This window comes from Tiliqua scincoides, chromosome 1, assembly GCF_035046505.1.
Source record: "Tiliqua scincoides isolate rTilSci1 chromosome 1, rTilSci1.hap2, whole genome shotgun sequence".
NCBI lineage: Eukaryota > Metazoa > Chordata > Lepidosauria > Squamata > Scincidae > Tiliqua > Tiliqua scincoides.
This window is the reverse complement of record NC_089821.1, coordinates 300,824,311-300,843,367: the sequence shown is the minus strand read 5'-3', so window position 1 is coordinate 300,843,367 and position 19,057 is coordinate 300,824,311. Positions and strand designations below refer to the sequence as shown.

The following is a 19,057-nucleotide window of genomic DNA, read 5'->3' as shown; positions in this document are numbered from 1 at the left end:
CGTGATATGCAGAACCACAAAGTTATATAGTCAGAAAAAGATGGACATTGTAAAACCTCATATATACCACTGGCTGCAATCTAGTTATTTGGGCTTTTTCTTACTGGTTTTAGTGGTGCCGAAGGATGTTTGACTATGAAGTATGACATGCTAGGGAACAGCACCTGAACCATGTCAGGACCACATGGACTTCTCCTATATTTATGCATAGGACTATTTTACTTGTATTTATTACACACATTTACAAAGTGCTGATTTCCTTTTACAAAAGTCAAGTGAAATTAGCCCATAGCAGGCAGAGTGCAAGCGTGAAAGTATTTAAGTGTGCAGCTGCAACTAACCTGGACAAGCAGAGGATTACCAAATCGTAACGCACTCTCCAAATTCTTCCTGAAAGCATCATCCAAGAAGCTAGTGCGGGTGATCTTACGATCCTTGTATTCATTCATAATAAATTCTGTAGCTTGACCTGAAGGATCAATGATTAGAGGATACCTACAGAAAAATTTAAACAGCTTTAGTTAACATTTAGGGATCCCAACAGAAAAACGCAAATACCTCAACATGTTTGAATAGTTTTATGTATCAGAGTCTGGAACAGAAGGACAGGCAGAAGTGCTTAAGTGGTATTTTCAGTAGCATTTTAAAAAGGCATAACTGTGCACAAAATGCATGGAGAAAAATGAGTTTACCTGTTAAATCGCTTGAGCATGATTGCATTTTCTGTGCACAGGTCATCTGCAGGTAGAGAACTTGCTTGCCAGCGAAGGCGTTCATCTGCATTGGACAGGTATTCAGTCCTTGCAATATCTGTACGGAACTGTAGAGGAAATATTGTATTAGCATAATATAAAGTATAAGAACAAACATTCACGGCTAAACAAACTTATTGATCCCTTTCTGCTGCATTTGTCTGTGTGTCAGAAATGACCTGCTGGCTGCCCATGAGAATACAGGAATCTCATGGCATGGCATTTCCTGCTGTAGCTCCACCTAGTCTTGACTACAATTTAAGTCTAAGTAGGTACAGATTGTCATCAAAATGGTTAGAATAAGAGGTTATGATGAAGTCTGCCTGATGCTCTGTCCTCTTATCGCCTTTTAAAAATATTTAATTAAAAAAGTTGTCCCGCCTAAAATACTACCCAATATCATTATACATCTGGGACTGACCGACAATGGTCTGAATACACAGAGGCTAAGCGACCTGGCCCTATAAGCTGGCTGCATGGGAAAACCCCCCCCCCCCCAAAACATACTCTAGCTGCACTAAATTCAACAAGAGTGGGTCACACACATGAAGACTGGGAAAGGCTGGAATGCTTTCAAGTCAACAAGAGTGACTGTATGACATAGGATTTTTTTTACCTGAATATTTGCTTGTTGCAAGTGATGGGACCATGTTGTGAACAGATTTTGACGCATCTGTTGGTCAAAGTAACCAGCATAAGCAATGAAGGCCCCTGAGAGTAAACAGTCGCCTGCAATGGTGGACATCTGGTTCTTGAAGGTTTCACTGGTCTTTTCCCATCTTTCACGTTCTGCAGACAGACTCTTCAACAGAGCTGTGCTACGGTTGACCTGGAAGTGAAAAGATTACATTTAAACAAAGGTTTAACGAAGATCACTGCAGTATTCTATGTGAACTTCAAGACATTTACTGTTTCATCAGATTTAGAGCCAGGTTTTCAGAAGAAGCACACATCTGCTTCAATATTTGGAAGACCTGCAATGTAAACACACTTTACACCTATGGACTCAGTGTTCTTGGCTACAAATATTTCCACAAGTCCCCTAATTCTTATTGAAGCCATGCTTGTGATTTTCCACTTTCTAGCTAAATATATACAGTCAATGTTGAGATTTAAAACTTGTCTGAACTAAATGTAACAATACAGCAGTTTAAGTTTAAAGCATCTTACAATATTCAGCTATTTTTTGAATTCCTTTTTTATGCTTTCAAAACAGCTTTCTGAAAACCTTTCACTGATCCGTTTAAATTGAGTTTAGTGCTCATAAAAAGGGGTGAGCTGTGTTGGGCCCAAATGCTTAGCCCAGGTGACACTGTCCACCTGATTAGATATGTTTCATGTCTAGAATAGAATCTATGCCCAACATCGTCATTCACAAGTCTGAACTCATTCAGAGATGTCCTATGGAAACATGCAATGTGGTGTAACATACACAAAAGGCTATTCACTAAGGTGTGCCAGAAGAGCAGCCCCTAACACGAGTTTCTAAGCAAGCAAGAGAACGCTGAGCAGAGAGTTTTCTTACCTTTGCTTCTACAGCAGCTAGATCTGCCTTGATAGCTTGAGCCTCAGAAATCAGCACAGCATACTCTTCTTTGTAACGGGCAATACTAGCCTCCAGGTCTCTGATCATCTGTTCTACTTCATTCGCCTTTTGCTGGTTGTCTTTGGCATCATCCTCCAGTTTCTGCAATTCATTTCGCAAGGGCTCTACTCGCTTCAACATGTCAGCATAGTTCAGCTAGGGAACAAGAACCAGTTCATTTTAGAATGCTTATCGTGGAGCCTAGTTAAAAACATTTCCATTTGCAAGACACTGGGATTACAAGTCATTTGCCAAATTAAATAGAAAAAGAAAGAAAACCATCTCAGCAACACCACCAAAATACTACAGATTTTCTAAGGTATTGCATACTTCTAACTCCCCTCCTGATTTAATAAACATGAGATATTTACCTGTGCAATAGCCCATTTTACCATAGGACCACAGGCCAAAGATGCTCTGTTCACAATTTCGTAATTATAACTTGGATTTGACAAGTAGTTCTTTTTCATCTTCTCACGTATGGCATCACTGGAGAAGGGGGGAGGGGAAAGTAAAGTCTAAGAAATGCAAGGACAGGCATGTTGCATCACTCAGCACGTGCAAATGATCCCATCACCTTGTTAGGCAACGCTAAAAACCAAATACCTCATATCTTCAATATTAAAGTTGACAATGCTGCTGATGAAATTATCTCTGAGAATAACTGGCCTGATCTTTTTCCAGTCACTGGTCTCCTCACCCAACAGGAGACAGATGGATTCTAAGGCCAGCTTTACTGCAGCAGGTGGGTTGGCCATGGCTCTTACTTCAACAAGGTGCTGCTTCTTTATAGAGCTCACAGCTATTAAGGGGATGGAAAAAAGCATTCAGCATGCGACACAAACGTTTAAGGCTACTGCTAGGAATGGGAGAAAGAAATTTAGTTCCCAGGCCAAGATTTAGCCAATGACAAATTAAAGCTACACTGTGATTATTAGGAGCGGAACAAGCGTTCTGTATCTCGGTGGATTTTATACTGAACATTTCATCCAACAGCACATTACTATCTCCAAGAGTTCACAGCCTCTGAAAAAGAAAGGAAGGCAAGATTTGTTCACTTATCTAAAGTAGAACTCAAATCCTACAAATAGTCTTTAGTTGGAAGCTTTATGTTATATATTCCACAAGTCTCCATGAACAATTTCTTTCTGTTCCCAGCAGTAGCTATTGTGTACTTGCAAGTATTCACCTGATCTCCCCAGCAGAAAAGGTTACAATGATTGGGATGAAGTTTTCCCTCATTATGATGGAACGTATCTGTTTCCAATCAGTTGTACTTTCACCCAAGAGCAGGCAGATTGACTCTAGCGCCAGCTTCACTGCTGCAGGTGGGTTGGCCATAGAGCGGACCTCCACCAGATGTTGCTTCTTTATTGATTTGACAGCTAGGCAGGAGCAAACCCGATCAGCCAGCAGAGAAAGACATTGATTTGGGAGAAAACAGCAAACAGAGAAGTGATTAGCATGTCTGGAGAAAAGGATTAAGCTACAGCACAAAATCATTTTAAAAAATCAATACAAATCAACCAGGCACTTCATCCCTCAACACCCGCTACTGTTGAAAGCATTTATCCAAAAGCATGATTACTATTGTCTGCAGCAGACTTTAGATTGGAACTCAAAGGATGCATTTTCATAAGCTGCGGGCAAGATTCACATACCATTCTGGGCCTCAATGACAGCAGGCTCCACTTTATCAAGATCTTCCTTTACACTCATCTGCTTGTCTGCAATGACTTCTTGTTGTTTGTGTAATTGCTCTTGGATTTCTTGGCTCATAACCTAATAACAAGACACATCAGAGTTACATCCTTATGCTCACTACTGAGAGCTTTTAGGACAACGTGAAACAACATGCATTTATTTATTATTGTTTTCACCTTTTTCTTCTCTGCTTCTTGCTGATCTTTCACCATCTTTTTCAATTTGTCATTAGCAGCTGCATTCTTGACTTCCAACTCCTGGCTTTTTATCCTTAAGTCGCGGCGCAGTTCTTCTACCTGCAATTGATAGATTCTCAATTAAAGTCTACCCAAGACAGCTTTCATGCCTTCAGCTGCCAATTCTTCCCCACTCCAACTCCCCTGATTCAAGGTTTATACCTGATCAACAGTTTCTTTGATCTTTCTAAGACCAACATTCAAATGCATCTGCTGCTCTTCCAGCTCACTCCTTTTTTCATTGAACAAGTTGGCATAGTGGTTGATAAAGTCCAAATAATGACGAGGAGTGATTGCCATTGTCCTACCTCCACGTTTTGCAAGACGAGCATTTGCCTGCCGGGGGGGGGGGGGATTGGTAATTGATACACAAAAACAGCGTGTTTTATACAAACAAGGATATTTAAGACAGAAAATGAAAGACAACCTATGACCATTTCGACCATTTCATAGACAACCTATGACCATTTTGTAGAAAGACAACCTATGACCATTTCGTAGCATTTTGTAAACATCACAATTCCAAGGAGATTAGAAAAAACGTAGAGGGTGAACCTACCTGATGGAGGGTCTGATGAACAAACACACAGCTGTTCACGATAGCTTCCCTGTGTGTGGGTGGTTGTGGTAGCTTGTCATAGACAACTGGCATATAGTCTGGCACATGGTAGTTTGGCTTTTCAAGATCCATTTTGCTAGTAAATTCTTTGCCAACTTGATAAAGTGCCTCAGTTGACCAGTCTCCAAACCAGTTCAAGACACATCTAAGGCAAAAAGACAGCCTCTGAAGAGTCTGCATATGCATATTTAGTTTATTTTATGTAAAAATACACAATGTGTCAATGGGCAGATTCAATAGGAAGTTACTTGCGTACCTATTGAAGAGGGCTGGAGATGTAGCTGCTCTGTCCTTCAAACCCTCTGAAGATGGGTTCATGGTGAAGACCACATGGAGATTGCGAATAACTTGGCTGGTGAACCATTTATAGAGTTCTTCATGTGAATCCAGCATCAAGCCCTCCTTCTGAGCTCCTTCCTTACACTGAGTCATAAGTGTGGCATATTCATCTCCTTCAAACAGACCAGGAACCTTAAAAATGAGGATACGTACATTACTCAGTCCAATCTATGCAATGAACTCAATGCTGCATTTAGAGAAGTTTTTGTTCTGTTTATGCATTGCACAAAATTTCTGAAAAAGCCATTATAAAATACCGGACCCTCTTAGAATGGGGTATTAGAAATATGAGAACTCAAAAGGTAACTGGTGATGAGAATTCCTGAAAACTGACTGAATGTCCTTCCTTCCAAAGTGTCCAAGGCTGCATGGCAAGTTAATATTCACAACCAGCTTGGTTGCAGTATTTGGGAGCAAACTAGCTTCTGTTCTACTCAAAAGGTAGTGCTTCTACTTACTTATGAAACCAGACCACATCCTTTGCCCATTGTTTACTTGCTCTTTTAAAGGGAAGGACAAAATGTCCAGCCTTTGTTGACTTCTGCCTATAGCTAGGTTACCTCTCCATTAGCCAGAAGAGTATTCATTCTCTCCAGGAATCCAGAATCAAGTACGTTCGATTCATCCATTATGAATGCTATTTTCTCATTCTTGCAGCCAGATCGTCTCAGAACCGTTCTCAGATCTTCATCAAAATCTTCACCAGTGTACTTCCTATGCACCTATGGACATTAGTCATAAGTTATGTCAAACCCAAGCTTAACGCTACAGGAAATTCAAACTGATGTTCTTCTGTTTGGAGGCAGTATACCAACCTTTATTTGGTAGACACTCAAGCCATTCATCCAAGCCACGAATCGTGACAGAGTAGTTTTCCCTGCTCCACTGACACCAATGAGAAGCAAGTGTCCCTGAGGCTGACGGAAGATTCTGGAACGAGAAACTGTCTTAGGGAAAGGTAGTACTGACTTAAACGGTAAACCCATCTCCCTTCCCTACTCAATAAATACAGTCCTTAAATGCCAGGTTATAAATGTAACAGCTGTAAGCATCATTCTTCTTCATGAATTTGTTCAAAGTCTACTGTACTAGGTAAGAAAAACTGTATCCTCTTTGTAAATAAAAGTTGGACAGATTTTATATATATATTGGCAACCTTCAGTCTCGAAAGACTATGGTATTGCGCTCTGAAAGGTGGTTCTGGCACAGCGTCTAGTGTGGCTGAAAAGGCCAATCCGGGAGTGACAATCCCTTCCACACCAGGAGCAAGTGCAGTCTGTCCCTGGTCTGTCTCCCTGGCTATGGGCCTTCCTTCTTTGCCTCTTTGCCTCAGACTGTTGGCCAAGTGTCTCAAGTGGACAGATTTAAGTAAACAAAAAGGGTTGTAATCCAAAGGCTCTTTTCCTCTAGAAGGGGGAACTTTTGGATACAATCCAATACATTTGTCAAGATGCTATTTACCAGGAAAGTATTTACAAAAATCAGCTTATTATACCTGTCAATTCTGAGCACATGATCCAAGACTTCATTGAATAACACAAGTGGCACATCAAGCTCTTCTTCATAGAAAACCTTCAGTCTAGCTTTTACATAGTCTCTTAACTCTTCTTGATCAACTGGGATATAATCCTAAGGAGATAATACAAACAATTAAGAAGTAATTTCAACAGAAAATATGCAAATTATAGAGTTCCCGGGTTTGGAAGTGTCCTTGGTTATGGCGAGGTCTTGATGCAGGGTTGCATGTTTGCTAATACAACCCTCCTTCAATGACAGCCTCATGTCAACCAGTTATTAACCTTATCCTTTCCTGCAGAAGGAAGAGGATGGGTAATAGCCCAACACTTTTTCCCCGAAGCAAGGTGGTGCATGAGAATGAGTATCAACTTAAATGTTTAATGAAATTTTGCAAGAGTTTTTCAGTTATGGGACAAGAATGGAAAAAGCCACACACAGGAGGCATTTGCATAAATTAAAAGCAACATATATCCTCCAATAAGAACAAAAGAACAGCCCCACTGGATCAGGCCATAGGCCCATCTAGTCCAGCTTCCTGTATCTCACAGCGGCCCACCAAATGCCCCAGGGAGCACACCAGATAACAAGAGACCTCATTCTGGTGCCCTCCCTTGCATCTGGCATTCTGATATAGCCCATTTCTAAAATCAGGAGGTTGTACATACACATCATGGCTTGTAACCCGTAATGGATTTTTTCTTCAATGAACACTTTGTTCCTACATGCCAAGCCCCTCCTAGGTCTTTTTAAATTATTTGCCAGCTACCATAACCCCCAGAAGCAGACTTAGGAAGCCCTATCCCCAACTGGGAAGCTATGCATGTGCTGGATAGGTAACAGTCACATTCCCATACAGGACAGAATTCATCCCAACAGGAATACAGATTAAGCATGTGTATTTCTTTCCATTTTGATCTGACTGCAAAGAATTGGAGACCAGTGCTAGCAACAGGTCCTGGACCACAGCTGGCCTGGGGTCACCTACTCCCATGGTCTCTATTGTCAAGGAGCTGGCAAGATGGGTCCTCTACCAAGGGCTCTCCTGGCCACCTCCCTTGATGGAGACACTTTCATACAGAGGGATGGTCAAACTCCAAGCAGCACAGTTATTCCATACATTTCAAATTACATACATTTCAAATACATTCTTGCTTGGATGCCTTTAAGAGGGGACTGGACAACTTTCTGGAGGAAAAGTTCATTACGAGTTACAAGTCATAGTAGGCATGCGCAAGCTCTTGGTTTTAGAGACAGGCTGCTTCTGATTGCCAGATGCAGGGGAGGGCACCGGGACGCAGGTTGTGCCTGTTGTCTCGTGTGTACTCCCTGGGGCATTTGGTGGGCCACTGTGAGAAACAGGAAGCTTGATTAGATGGGCCTTTGGCCTGATCCAGCGGGGCTCTTCTTAAGTTGAAACTGGGTAGTTTTTGGGAAGCTGCTATAATTTATATAGGATATCTAACCTTTATATATTGAGGGGAAAGTGAGGGATGCTTTCCCTCAAGACAATAACCATGTCCTTTTTTGCAAGGGATGATGTACAAGTGAAGTCAGGATAATAATAGAAAATGCACAGATCAACTATAGTTTGGCCTTTCTGACTAAAGGATTATCTGAAGAAAGATTTTCTAGAGAAAATACTCTGAGATTCACCACCAATGGCAGAGGTAATAATTATACATTTCTTAAATGAATACCGTACCATTTGCATGAACATAAGAAAAAGCTCAATTTCCTAGGCCGCACCAATTTGAAATGGAATTTCTAAATAACTTACAGGAGGAAACAGCATGCCCCAAAACATGTCAATATCAACATCCAGAAATAGCAATAGCTCCAATAGCACAAGAGATACATTCCCTGAAAGCTGAATGCTGAGCAAAACAGAGAGATATCATTGCCAATGAGGTAGGAAACTGGTGCCAACTGGCCCTGGGCTAGTTAGCATGCACTACTCTCATTAGTGACAATAGCTATCAGTCATACCCAGGACAAATATGGCTGTTGCGAAACTGTGCTAGTATTGAAACAATATACTTGCTTCCAATGACAGCAGAGATCAGCAACAGAAAATACATTGGATGTTTGTCTTACCTTTGATAGCCAATTGCTGTACAGAATGGGCCTAGACATTGCTTTCTCTTTGTCTATGTTGGGGAAGTGTTTCAAAGCTACCATGTCAATGTTCTCATCAGTCCAATGTCTCTCCTCATCTTCCACAAGCCTAGATAAAACGGGTGTATGAGTTATTGGTAAGCATGGTACATGCGAAGACTAACAGACAAGCTAATGTTACTTTTTGGCATCTATACCATATCCAACAGTGAAAGCACCTCTGATTACAAGCCCAAGTCATTAGTTAGTGAAATGTAACCCCTGTATGTTACTGGCAACAGATTAAAGACATTCATGGCAAGCAAGTATCAAACAATCCTGCAATGCAGTGCAATATCTGCACTGTTCCATATGATAAAATTTGAATTAGATTGTGAAGAAACCTGAAGTTTTAGTACTGAAAGAAGACCAAAAGTGTCCAATACAATGCTTCCCAAACTTTTTAGCACTGAGATCCACTTTAAAAAATGACAGCCAATGTTATTAGACAAAAGTACTGCTATAGAAAGAAATATTTTATTTATTAAATGACTAGTACTTCCAGTAAGAGATTTATGCTATATATTTGAATCTCTGACCATTTAAAGCTATTCTTGGTTAAGGTACATTGTTTACAAAGGCAAAAGGATGCACATTGCCATGAATTCAGTTTTCCATGTGCTAGCTAGTGGTTAACTAAGAACAGTCTGCTCCAAGAAGCCAGCATGCCATAGTCTGAACCAGGATTTACTGACATACCTAGGGGAATCAGTGGGACAAATGCCTGAATACATGTTTGCATGAAAACTTGAGGAATTTAGTACAACATGAACTTTTGCATATTACATTTAACAGATGTTAGTCCAAGGAATGCCCATACTTTATCCTGTGCCTATCTCAGAAGTAGGGAAGAAAGCATACTTTTGCATTTTATTATTATTATTAACAGTATTTATATACTACTTTTCAATGAAAAGTTCACAAAGCGGTTTGCAAAGAAAATCAAATATCTAATGGCTCCGTCCCAAAAGCGCTCACAATCTAAAAAGATGCAAAAAAACACCAGCAGACAGCCACTAGAAAAGACACTGCTGGGGTGAAGTGGGCCAGTTACTCTCCCCCTGCTAAATAAATTTTCAGACTCTTACCTGTCTTGGAAGAGACGCAAAGCTTCATGTGCCCAAATTCTAATGAGCCCTTCAACAGGTAATGTTTCCAATGGTCTCAGAGCTTCGAAGATACCTCTCACCCACCGAGTCATTTCACGGGGTGAATAGATGTAGTGTGGCTGTGTGTCCTGAGTAAATCTTTCCTAAACAGAAACAGGATATGAAGTAGTAAATAATAACTTGGGAATTGGTCTATGTAATTTTAACTGGTTTTACCCTATAAGCTTTATTAAAAACTGTGAATATTATTAGTCCAGTTAGTTACCTGTGACATTGTGTAGAACTCAACCATTGCAGCAGTGAGAGGTTCTGCATACGTGCGGAGAGATGGAATGAGCCTCAGCATAGCACGATTGAAAGTGCCGTAGATCTGAGTGAGGGAAGCTGGTCCAGGATAGTCCACGTACACAACAGGAACATGGCGCAAGAATCTAGAAAGGCATGCAGGAGACTAGTTCTAGACAAGTTCCTAGTATTTCACCTTTTAGGCTAAACACATACAAAATCAAAAGTACATGAATGCTCCAGAAACGAATTCTCTCTGTAATTACACTACTTAACAGTCCACAGATAAGTTTCAAGCATTCCTGCTCTGTTTTAATCAAGAATGAAAGAAAGCTTGGTCCTTAAATGCCTATGCAAGTATTAACATACAGATGTTGAAATACTGTTGGAAGATGGTGCTAACACACATACTTGAGAAAACATTCAATGCTACCTGCCATTAAATAGTAATAGTCCATTTGAAAGGTTTACATCTTCTATAAAAGCACAAAAGTTTTGATGCAGGCTGAAGGTTCAAGTCTCAAATGTGCTCATGCAGGGCACATTAAAATTACCTAGGATGGACAAGTATGCCATACATAAACATTACTGTGAGCACATTACCTGTGTGAAAGGGGTTTCCTTCCAGGATCTGTAGGTGGGTTACACGCACCAACAAACTGAATTCGTTCCAGTTTCACCCATGTCTGGTCTGACGTACGATAGAAGCCTCCATGTTCTACCATCTGAGGAAAAAGGAGTTTGTTACATGGGCTGTTTCACCCTACTACCACCACTGCTGAATTTTTAAATTATGTTTTTACTAGCCTGTCTGATGAAGGATATGACTCTCTGTGTTGCATATTTATCCATATCTGGCAAGTTGATTTCATCACAGAAGAGCACCAACCATTTTCCTAGCTGAACAGGAGCCAATACCACACCATTAGGTGTACGCCTGTACTCACAGTAGTGATCAAAGGTTTTCAGGAGTAGCTCCGGAGTAGTAGCACTGGAGAAGTTCAATCCAACCACCTACGATGTGAAAGACACAATTAGAGTAGGATGACAAATGTGGAAATGTCCAAGATGTATTGTTAAAATAAATAAACCAAGCAACCTGGCCTTGATCACTAATGAAAAAATTAGTTTGCACTTTTGCAGGGGTGCATTTATGACAGTGGCCCATGGTCCCAAAAAGATGTGTGCCAGCAGTGTTCATTTTTGTTTATATATCAAGTTTCAACTCAGACACAGTAGTGAAACTGTACAACAGTCGTGCTCTAGCACTAGCTGTTAGATTTTAAAAATTATGGAGTTAAAGACCAAACTCACATGCTATCCAGGATCCAAATCAGGATCATTACCACTTTTGAAACTCCACTCATTTTAAAAATAAATAGCATTGTTCAGGTTTCTCAAGGCTCTAAGTTTACAAATCTGATACACTAGCTTGAGCCTTGTTCTAGATTCTAGTCAAGTAGACTAAGCTATTGTTAATGTTCACGCAGGAATTAGAATTTCTGCACCTGTGCATCACAATACAGTTGTGCGCCACTTAACAAGGATATGTTCTCCAATCCCTGTTGTTAAGCAAACATTCAGCCCAACCTGGTGCCTTTGTTGTGTAAACAGACACTTCCAGACCCTAGCTGGATGCACAGGCCACTGAAGACTAATTGCCTCTTTTTTGCATTAAGAGCCTCTTTGTTGTTTATACAGACACTCTGCTGTGGGAGTCCCAGCTGTCTCATTAACAGCCTCTTTGATGTGCTTTGACCACCGTCATATATGCGGTATGTCATTAAGCAGAAGGCTGTTAAGTGGCCTGTATTTGAGTTTGGTGAAACCGATCAGTTCAAGACAAATCAAATAGTCTGGCCCAGCTATACTGCTAAAATGGAATTTCAGTGACAGCAGATGCAATAACCCACCATATCATATTGAAGGTTCCAAATGAGAGACGCAGACAACTTACCTCCATGTCAGGCAAAGCTCTGAGTGCACTGAAGAGAGTCATGGTCTTTCCAGAACCAGGTGGGCCACAGAGTACCAGTGGTTTGTGTTCAGCAAGCCAAGTGTATAACAACGCTTCATGACGGACAGTGTCCAAGGTTGGCACCACAACATCAGGGGCTGCAACTTTGTGGGTCTCAACTTCAATCTGTGGCACCTTACACTGCCAGGGTACCCACTCACCAGTAATGGAGACCTATGGTGTGAAGAAATTATTTGCCTTTGCTGCTATCAAAGCAATTCCTTTATACTTTTGAACAACTACTTCCTGACTTAAATAGATGTGCAATATTTAGCTGATAAAATAGTTATATCAATTAAATCCAAGTATATGCCTCAGAAGCAATTGCAATCAGAGAAAAAAGAGGCAACTAAGAGGAGGTATGATTAAGACCTATAGAATCATGCATGATTCAGACAGAGGTTCTTCCTCGATCTCTGCACAGCACTAGAACCAGCAGTCATCCTAAGACCCAAAGAGTGGAAGATTTAGGACAAAGTCTTTACACATCTTTACACAGTGCATAATCAGTTGTGGAATTAGTTGTCACAAGATGTTGTCAATGCCATTAGCCTGGAAGGCTTTAAGAGGGGATTGCACAAATTCAGGGAGGACAGATCTATCAATGGACACTAATCATGATGACTATTGGGCTACCTTAAGGTACAAGTTGCTGGGAGCAATGGAAGGAGAGGGGCATGCACTTATTTCCTGTTCATGGGCCTCTCAAAGGCAACTGGTTGGCAACTGTACCAAACAGGATGCTGTACTAGATGGGTCTTTTGTCTGATCCAGCAACGGCTTTCAACCTAAGGAACATGCTGCCCAACTGAAAAGAATTTTCGTTTACCTCGTAATCAATTATTGGTATATTTGGTGCTGAAGGTAGTGGCACAGTGGTAATTCTTCTGATGTATTCGCCCAGCTCTGCTCTCATTTTCAGGCGGCTGTCCCCAGAAAATGACCACAGTATTGCATAAATCAAGTATCGCTGTGAAGGATAAGAAACCAATCAGTAAAATTACAGAACGCCAAGAGTATTCCATTTAAGGTGCACATAAACCATGAGAGAGAGAGAGAGAGAGAGAGAGAGAGAGAGAGAACACTTAAGAAGTCACTTATTTCTCCCAAAACAAAGGGAGTTACCTGGATGTAGCGTTCCAATTGATCTATCTGCATAGGGAAGTCTGGATGGTTGGCATTGTACTGTGCAACATTGCGGCAAGCCTGGTGCAGCATGGAGAAGAGAGAGCCAAGGCAGCGCAAGCGAGTGAGGTCCATAATGTGCTCCAGTTTGAAAGCATGTTCAAGAGCCTTTGTCACTAGCCCGTTAGATGTGAAGTATGGCTGCATTATTGTAGCTGCATCTCTCTGAATCTGTTCATAAACATTTCATTAGGTCAACTGGTTGCAGTTGCTGTGCTACAAAAAATAAAAATTTATCTATTCCAATTTATGGGGGGGGGGAAATAGATGAACCATGCATGTAATAATGTCATGAATTTCAATTATACCTGCAGCATGGGAGAAGCTGTCTCCTCCCCCTCATCTTCCTTGCCCTTCCGCCTGCGCTGGGCTTCCTCTTCACCCTCATCCAGAGGAATGCTCCTCAGCCTGGCCAAGAAGTTGTTGAAGATCATGTCAGTACTTAGAACATCCTCACTAAACCAAACCATGCCGCATCTTGATACTGTGGCCAGAGTAGCATATTTCAGATCTTGAACTTCAAACATGACACGCACCTGAAGAGAAAGCAGGAAATATACATTTAGTTACTATATGCATACATTTCAAAATTATTTGAACATAATGCTGATAAGGAGAAATGGTTAAATTATCTTCTCTAGTTTGAGAAAAATAACTGAAATTGGAGCCAAGAGAATGACTGTTGTTCCCCTCAAAAACAGGATAGGAGGGTCATTATGTCAAAGTGACCTAAAGAGATGATTGGCAGAACATGTAGATCATAACTTTCCCAAAGGGAAAATTTCAGGATCTTGTATAACTAAAGTTGTGGGCCGGGAATATTTTGGGGTGCAGGGCAGTATGACCACCTAATTAGAGCCGGGACCATGCACCAAACCTGTCATAATAGGCCCAATAAGGAAGTGGAAATGACATACAGTGTCACATGGGTAACTTGTTTATCTCACTTTATTTAATGTGGTTTTCTGGGTGTGGTTCTTTGAGAAACAGGATGGGAAACTAGAGTGAACATTTGTATCCAAGCTGAATCAATTGGCTTGTGTAATTCACTTACTATTGTAGAAATAAAGCCTCCAACCCCTTTTAAAAGGTCTGTGACTGTTTTGCATTGTGTCAGTGTAAAGAATCTGAAAATCTTTCCAACAATGCTCTGTCCAATTAAGTATCTGCTAACAATGCACCAATCCTCCATTTGACTGTAGTTCCTACCCCCATTGAGAAGGCACTACAAGCAGAATGGTACGAACTGGTTTAGTTGTATTCTTTAACTAGAATGTTCAAGTGATAAAAATCTTCCTAGTTGAACAGGTCAAACAAAGGTCCACCAGGATGGAGACACTGTCCCCCAATAAGGTGTTTGGAAGGGAACCTTTTCTAGGAAGAGTCTATTTACATAACCATGCAAAGCAAAATTGTCACTTTGGCAAAGGTTTCCTGGTACAATGCTCACACCATCTCAAAATTAACAAGCATGTTCCAGAATCTGGCAATATTGTCTAGACAAAACTTCTACAGTAAATCTGATGGAGCATTTATTTCCAATGTAAAACCAAAAATATTTACATTTGGTGGAAGGCTCAGTCGTTCTCCATTTGGGAGTGTTAGCAGCTTGTTGTCATCCAAGACAGAATTCAAGTTCTCAACCCATTCAGGATCAACATCTCCATCAAAGATGATCCACTGTCGTTTCTGCAGTTCTCCTCTCACATTGTCTATAATCCTAGATGAAAGAGTAGAGCACAGAATGATTACATGTTCAAAACAGCTCGTGAACCTCACTTGGGGATCAGGAAGTATTTTCTCTAGGTAGCACCTTATTTCATGCACTCACTTTCTCAAGACATGTGTAAACAATCCATCTGTCCATTCTCTGGTGTTGGGATCCAGAGTACCATACAGATGGTCTTTGCTGATAGCCTTGGGATCAATGATGTGTGCAACACCTTCCACACCCTCTAGCCTCTCCAGTGCTTTCAGAAGCACTCTCCAAGCCATGCTCTTTCCACTTCCAGAAGGACCAACCATCATCAAGCCATGGTTTATCTGGGTAATTTGATAGAGCTGCAGAACCTATTGTAGGAGGAGGAAAAAAGTAGCCTGTCACAGTCAAATCCAGAATGGTACAGCAATCAAATCTGGATTTCTAGAAAAGCCCTCCAGCTGTTAATGCAGGTGGAGGGAAACTTGTCAGAAGTGCGCCCCGTGGAGTGCTGGGGACCTGCTTCTGAGCAGATGTTCCTGGAGGGTGTGCTCAGTCCCTGGCCCTGCGAGTGGAGCTGGCCTCAGCGCACTTGGCGCTCGCAGCTCCTGCTGCTGCTTCCCAGGAGGGCACGACCCGCCTGCTGCGGAGCCACCCAGGACTGATCGCTGATCCCAGGCTCTCCCCGCCTGCCCGGGGCGGTGGGTGGGGCTGCGTGACTTGGAGCTTGCGAAAGGTGCGGGTGCCCAGCCACACCCTGCAGCTCTGCTGTGGCTCCCTGCGCTTGGTAGGTGGTCGAGCACAGGCTACAGGAGGTGTCCCAGCGAGCGGGCAACCTCCAGATCCCCGCGGCGTGAGTGCAGCCTGGGAGGTGGGTGCCAGGTCAGTGCCCCCGCCAGGCCTGCAGAGGGTCACCCACTTTCAGGGGAGTAAGCCCCAGGGACTGTAATGGGGCTTACATCTGAGGAGCCAGGCAGAGGCTGGGGCTCTGGGGCTGCAGCCTTCGGCCCACTCTGGGGCTGCAGCCAGGGTGTAAGTCCCTTGGGCTATAATGGGGACTTGCTTCTGAGTAGGCACGCAGAGGATTGGACCAAAGGGCTGCAGTCCTTGCCCCACTTTCAGGGAGTAAGTCCCTTGGGCTATAATGGGGCTTACTTCTGAGTAAGCATGCAGAGGCATGGACCATATGGCTCCAGTCCTTGCTCCACTTTCCAGGGAGTAAGTCCCACTGAGTATAACGGGTCTTGCTTCTGGGTAGACATGGAGCACAGGAGATTACCGCACTCACATCCCAAGGGGTAGGAGGGCATGAGGGACTAGCTACCACTGCAGTGGCCATCACACAACCTGGGCTTATAGTGTCACAGGGTGAGGGGTAGAGTAGGGGTAGTGTCACTGCGGTAGAGGCTGCAGTTTGCGCCCAGGTGTGGCAGAACAAAGGAGGCCCTCAAAACTTGTTGGCACAGGATGCCTTGCCTGCCAACTCTGAGGTCCAGTGTGCATGTAGATGCACTTCAGCGGCTCAGCCACCACAGCCAGCAGCTCAGCTAACAGGTCTTGCAGCTCAGCCAGTGCCAGCATGATAGAGCGCCACCATAGGACACAAAGCTAACAAAGAGGACATGTCCTAGAAAAAAAGGATGTCCGGTCAATTTGGTTGGCTGGTTACCTCATATATGCAAGGGTAATGATAGAGTGCCACCGCAGGACACAAAGCTAGAAAAGAGGACATGTTCTAGAAAAAGAGGACACAAAACTTAAAAAAAGAGGACATGTCCTAGAAAAAGAGGATGTCTGGTCACCCTGCAGGAGATAAAGTCACATATTCAAGGCAGAGAAGAAATAAATAAAATAGGTGAATTCCCATCCTGTCTGAACAGGAATGTTTTAACTTGCTTCTCAAACACCTGAAAAGAAGGCAGGTCTTTAGGGTGGGAGTCCAGTTAATGTGGGTTTATGAGTAGGGAAGTTGTAAAAAAACAGCCTCAAAAGAAAGTCTTTCCCTCTCCTCGTGCATTTCATTGCAATTACAAACAAGACGGCAAGGAGGCCTGGTCTCCTTCCTTGTGGGTTTGGACCTCTTAGCTGCTTTTTATTTGGGGGTCATTTTATTTGAGACCCTAAGGACTCACTTAGGGTTGCAGCTTGGGCCAATAATTTGACATCAGTGACTGGTTTTGAAGATGTCGTGTGGAAGGAGATATGGCTGATCCACCACCTCTCATTCCCCAGGAGCGCTTCAGCGAATGATGGTATATCGCAGTATTTTGCTTGTTGCGGTACACGTCATTGGCTATTCTCAGAGATTGTGGGGCTCGGCCGCTAAAGGGATTAGCCGATGCTCTCTCTTGTTTCCAGGAGGAGCGTTTTTCGCCAGTTGATACCTTGCGCGAGGGAAGAGCTGGACCCCATGCCCCAGTGGTTGTGAAACTTGGGTGCAAGAAGTCAACAGGGCAGTGAATGCCTCCCTGGCCCCAAGCACCTGGGCAAGTTATAAAAGGAGAGTAGGTGAGTTTGAGGGCTTCAGGGCTACTGCTGGCCTCCCGGGTGTTTGGCCCATCCCCCCGGAGCACGTGATGCAGTTTTTAGTCAGACTCAGGTCAAATAACAGGGCAAGTAATACACTTGGCGGCGACGCGGCAGCCCAGGCACACAGCTTTCTGACTTCACCGGGGATTTTCGCATTAGCAGAATGCTGACAGGGTGGTCACGTGAGTCCCCTAAAGGAGGGGACAGTAGGCAGCCTATTACGTTTGACCTCCTGGCCTCACTGTGAGTCATTCAGTGCAGTCTGTTTCACTTCATTTGAAGCACTGCTGTTTAGGGCTGCTGCCCTTGTCCTTTTTGGGGGGGGGGGGCCTTCCGCTCGGGCGAGGTTTTGGCACAAAATAGGTGGAACTCCTCTGAGCGTGCCCTACGGGTCACAGATGTACACTGGACCCAGGCTGGCGTGAGGCCGAGGCTGAGGCGGTCGAAGACAGACCAGGTTGGTCACGGACAGTGGGTCCAATTGAATGGGGCAGGGAACTCCCCACTTTACCCGGTGGCAGGGCCGCGTGAGTACGTGGCTCAAAGAGGTGTGTCCAACAGACCACTCTTTGTGCACAAGCGGAAGGAGCACTGTTGTGCTGGGAATAGGGCCGATGTAGCACAGGAGGTGCACAAAGTGAGCGGATCCCAAGATGTCAATGATGGTCCCCCAATGGGGCAGAGGAGGCTGCAGCCCCTCAGCAGGTTCCAGTTCCTGGCTGTGGTAAGGAAGTGTTTGGATGGCCTTGGCCAGGACTCAGCCAAATTTGGCCTTCATTCATTTAGGATAGGGGCAGCAACGGTGCTGCTGGCATGGGTTATGATAGTGGGGAGATCAAAAGAATAGGTAGGTGGAGAGCTTGGGCATTTAAGAGCTACGTGCACCCCAAGGCAGGCAGGTTGTCTTAGTTATAATCTGATTATTCGTGTTTACTGACATTGTTCTCTTTTTCCTTCTTTAATTGTTAGGTTGGGGCCTTTCCCTGCCAGCGAGGGCACTGATTTGTGGCCACTCCATTGTCTTCTGGGCTCACAAGCAAGCTCTCAAGAATGCACTTGGATCCCAGCTGGGCCTGGCAGCACAGCTTTCAGTGCAGTGGGCTGCCAGAAGAGGGATGAAATGGGGGCAGTTACTGCCCATGGTATATGAGTGTATACAGGGAGCTCCTCCTCCCCAGGTGCTTCTCATACACCTTGGCGGTAATGACCTTTGCCTGAGGACGGGGCTGTCCTTAAGGCAGCAGGCAGCAGAAGACCTCGCCACACTGAGAAGCTGGATGCCTGGCCTGATCATCATATGGTTGGACCTGCTTCCGTGCCAGGTTT

General features: G+C 43.4%; 1 protein-coding gene across 1 annotated transcript in view; it reads right to left on the bottom strand.

Moving 5' to 3' along the window:
- DYNC1H1 (dynein cytoplasmic 1 heavy chain 1) overlaps positions 1–19,057 on the bottom strand; it is a 68,177-nt gene that overhangs the window by 13,686 nt on the left and 35,434 nt on the right. Inside the window, exons 33-57 of the mRNA XM_066629163.1 lie at positions 15,335–15,573; positions 15,067–15,223; positions 13,812–14,039; positions 13,444–13,674; positions 13,148–13,288; positions 12,259–12,492; positions 11,109–11,315; positions 10,905–11,026; positions 10,282–10,447; positions 9,996–10,159; positions 8,848–8,977; positions 6,731–6,864; positions 6,051–6,165; positions 5,796–5,957; positions 5,153–5,367; positions 4,837–5,041; positions 4,440–4,613; positions 4,218–4,337; positions 3,999–4,119; positions 3,527–3,722; positions 2,709–2,826; positions 2,278–2,493; positions 1,369–1,581; positions 693–820; positions 342–495 (exon numbers count right to left, since the gene is read on the bottom strand). Of these exons, the coding sequence (XP_066485260.1) occupies positions 342–495; positions 693–820; positions 1,369–1,581; positions 2,278–2,493; positions 2,709–2,826; positions 3,527–3,722; positions 3,999–4,119; positions 4,218–4,337; positions 4,440–4,613; positions 4,837–5,041; positions 5,153–5,367; positions 5,796–5,957; positions 6,051–6,165; positions 6,731–6,864; positions 8,848–8,977; positions 9,996–10,159; positions 10,282–10,447; positions 10,905–11,026; positions 11,109–11,315; positions 12,259–12,492; positions 13,148–13,288; positions 13,444–13,674; positions 13,812–14,039; positions 15,067–15,223; positions 15,335–15,573 (4,290 nt within the window). The remainder of the gene's footprint in view (positions 1–341; positions 496–692; positions 821–1,368; positions 1,582–2,277; positions 2,494–2,708; positions 2,827–3,526; positions 3,723–3,998; positions 4,120–4,217; positions 4,338–4,439; positions 4,614–4,836; positions 5,042–5,152; positions 5,368–5,795; positions 5,958–6,050; positions 6,166–6,730; positions 6,865–8,847; positions 8,978–9,995; positions 10,160–10,281; positions 10,448–10,904; positions 11,027–11,108; positions 11,316–12,258; positions 12,493–13,147; positions 13,289–13,443; positions 13,675–13,811; positions 14,040–15,066; positions 15,224–15,334; positions 15,574–19,057) is intronic.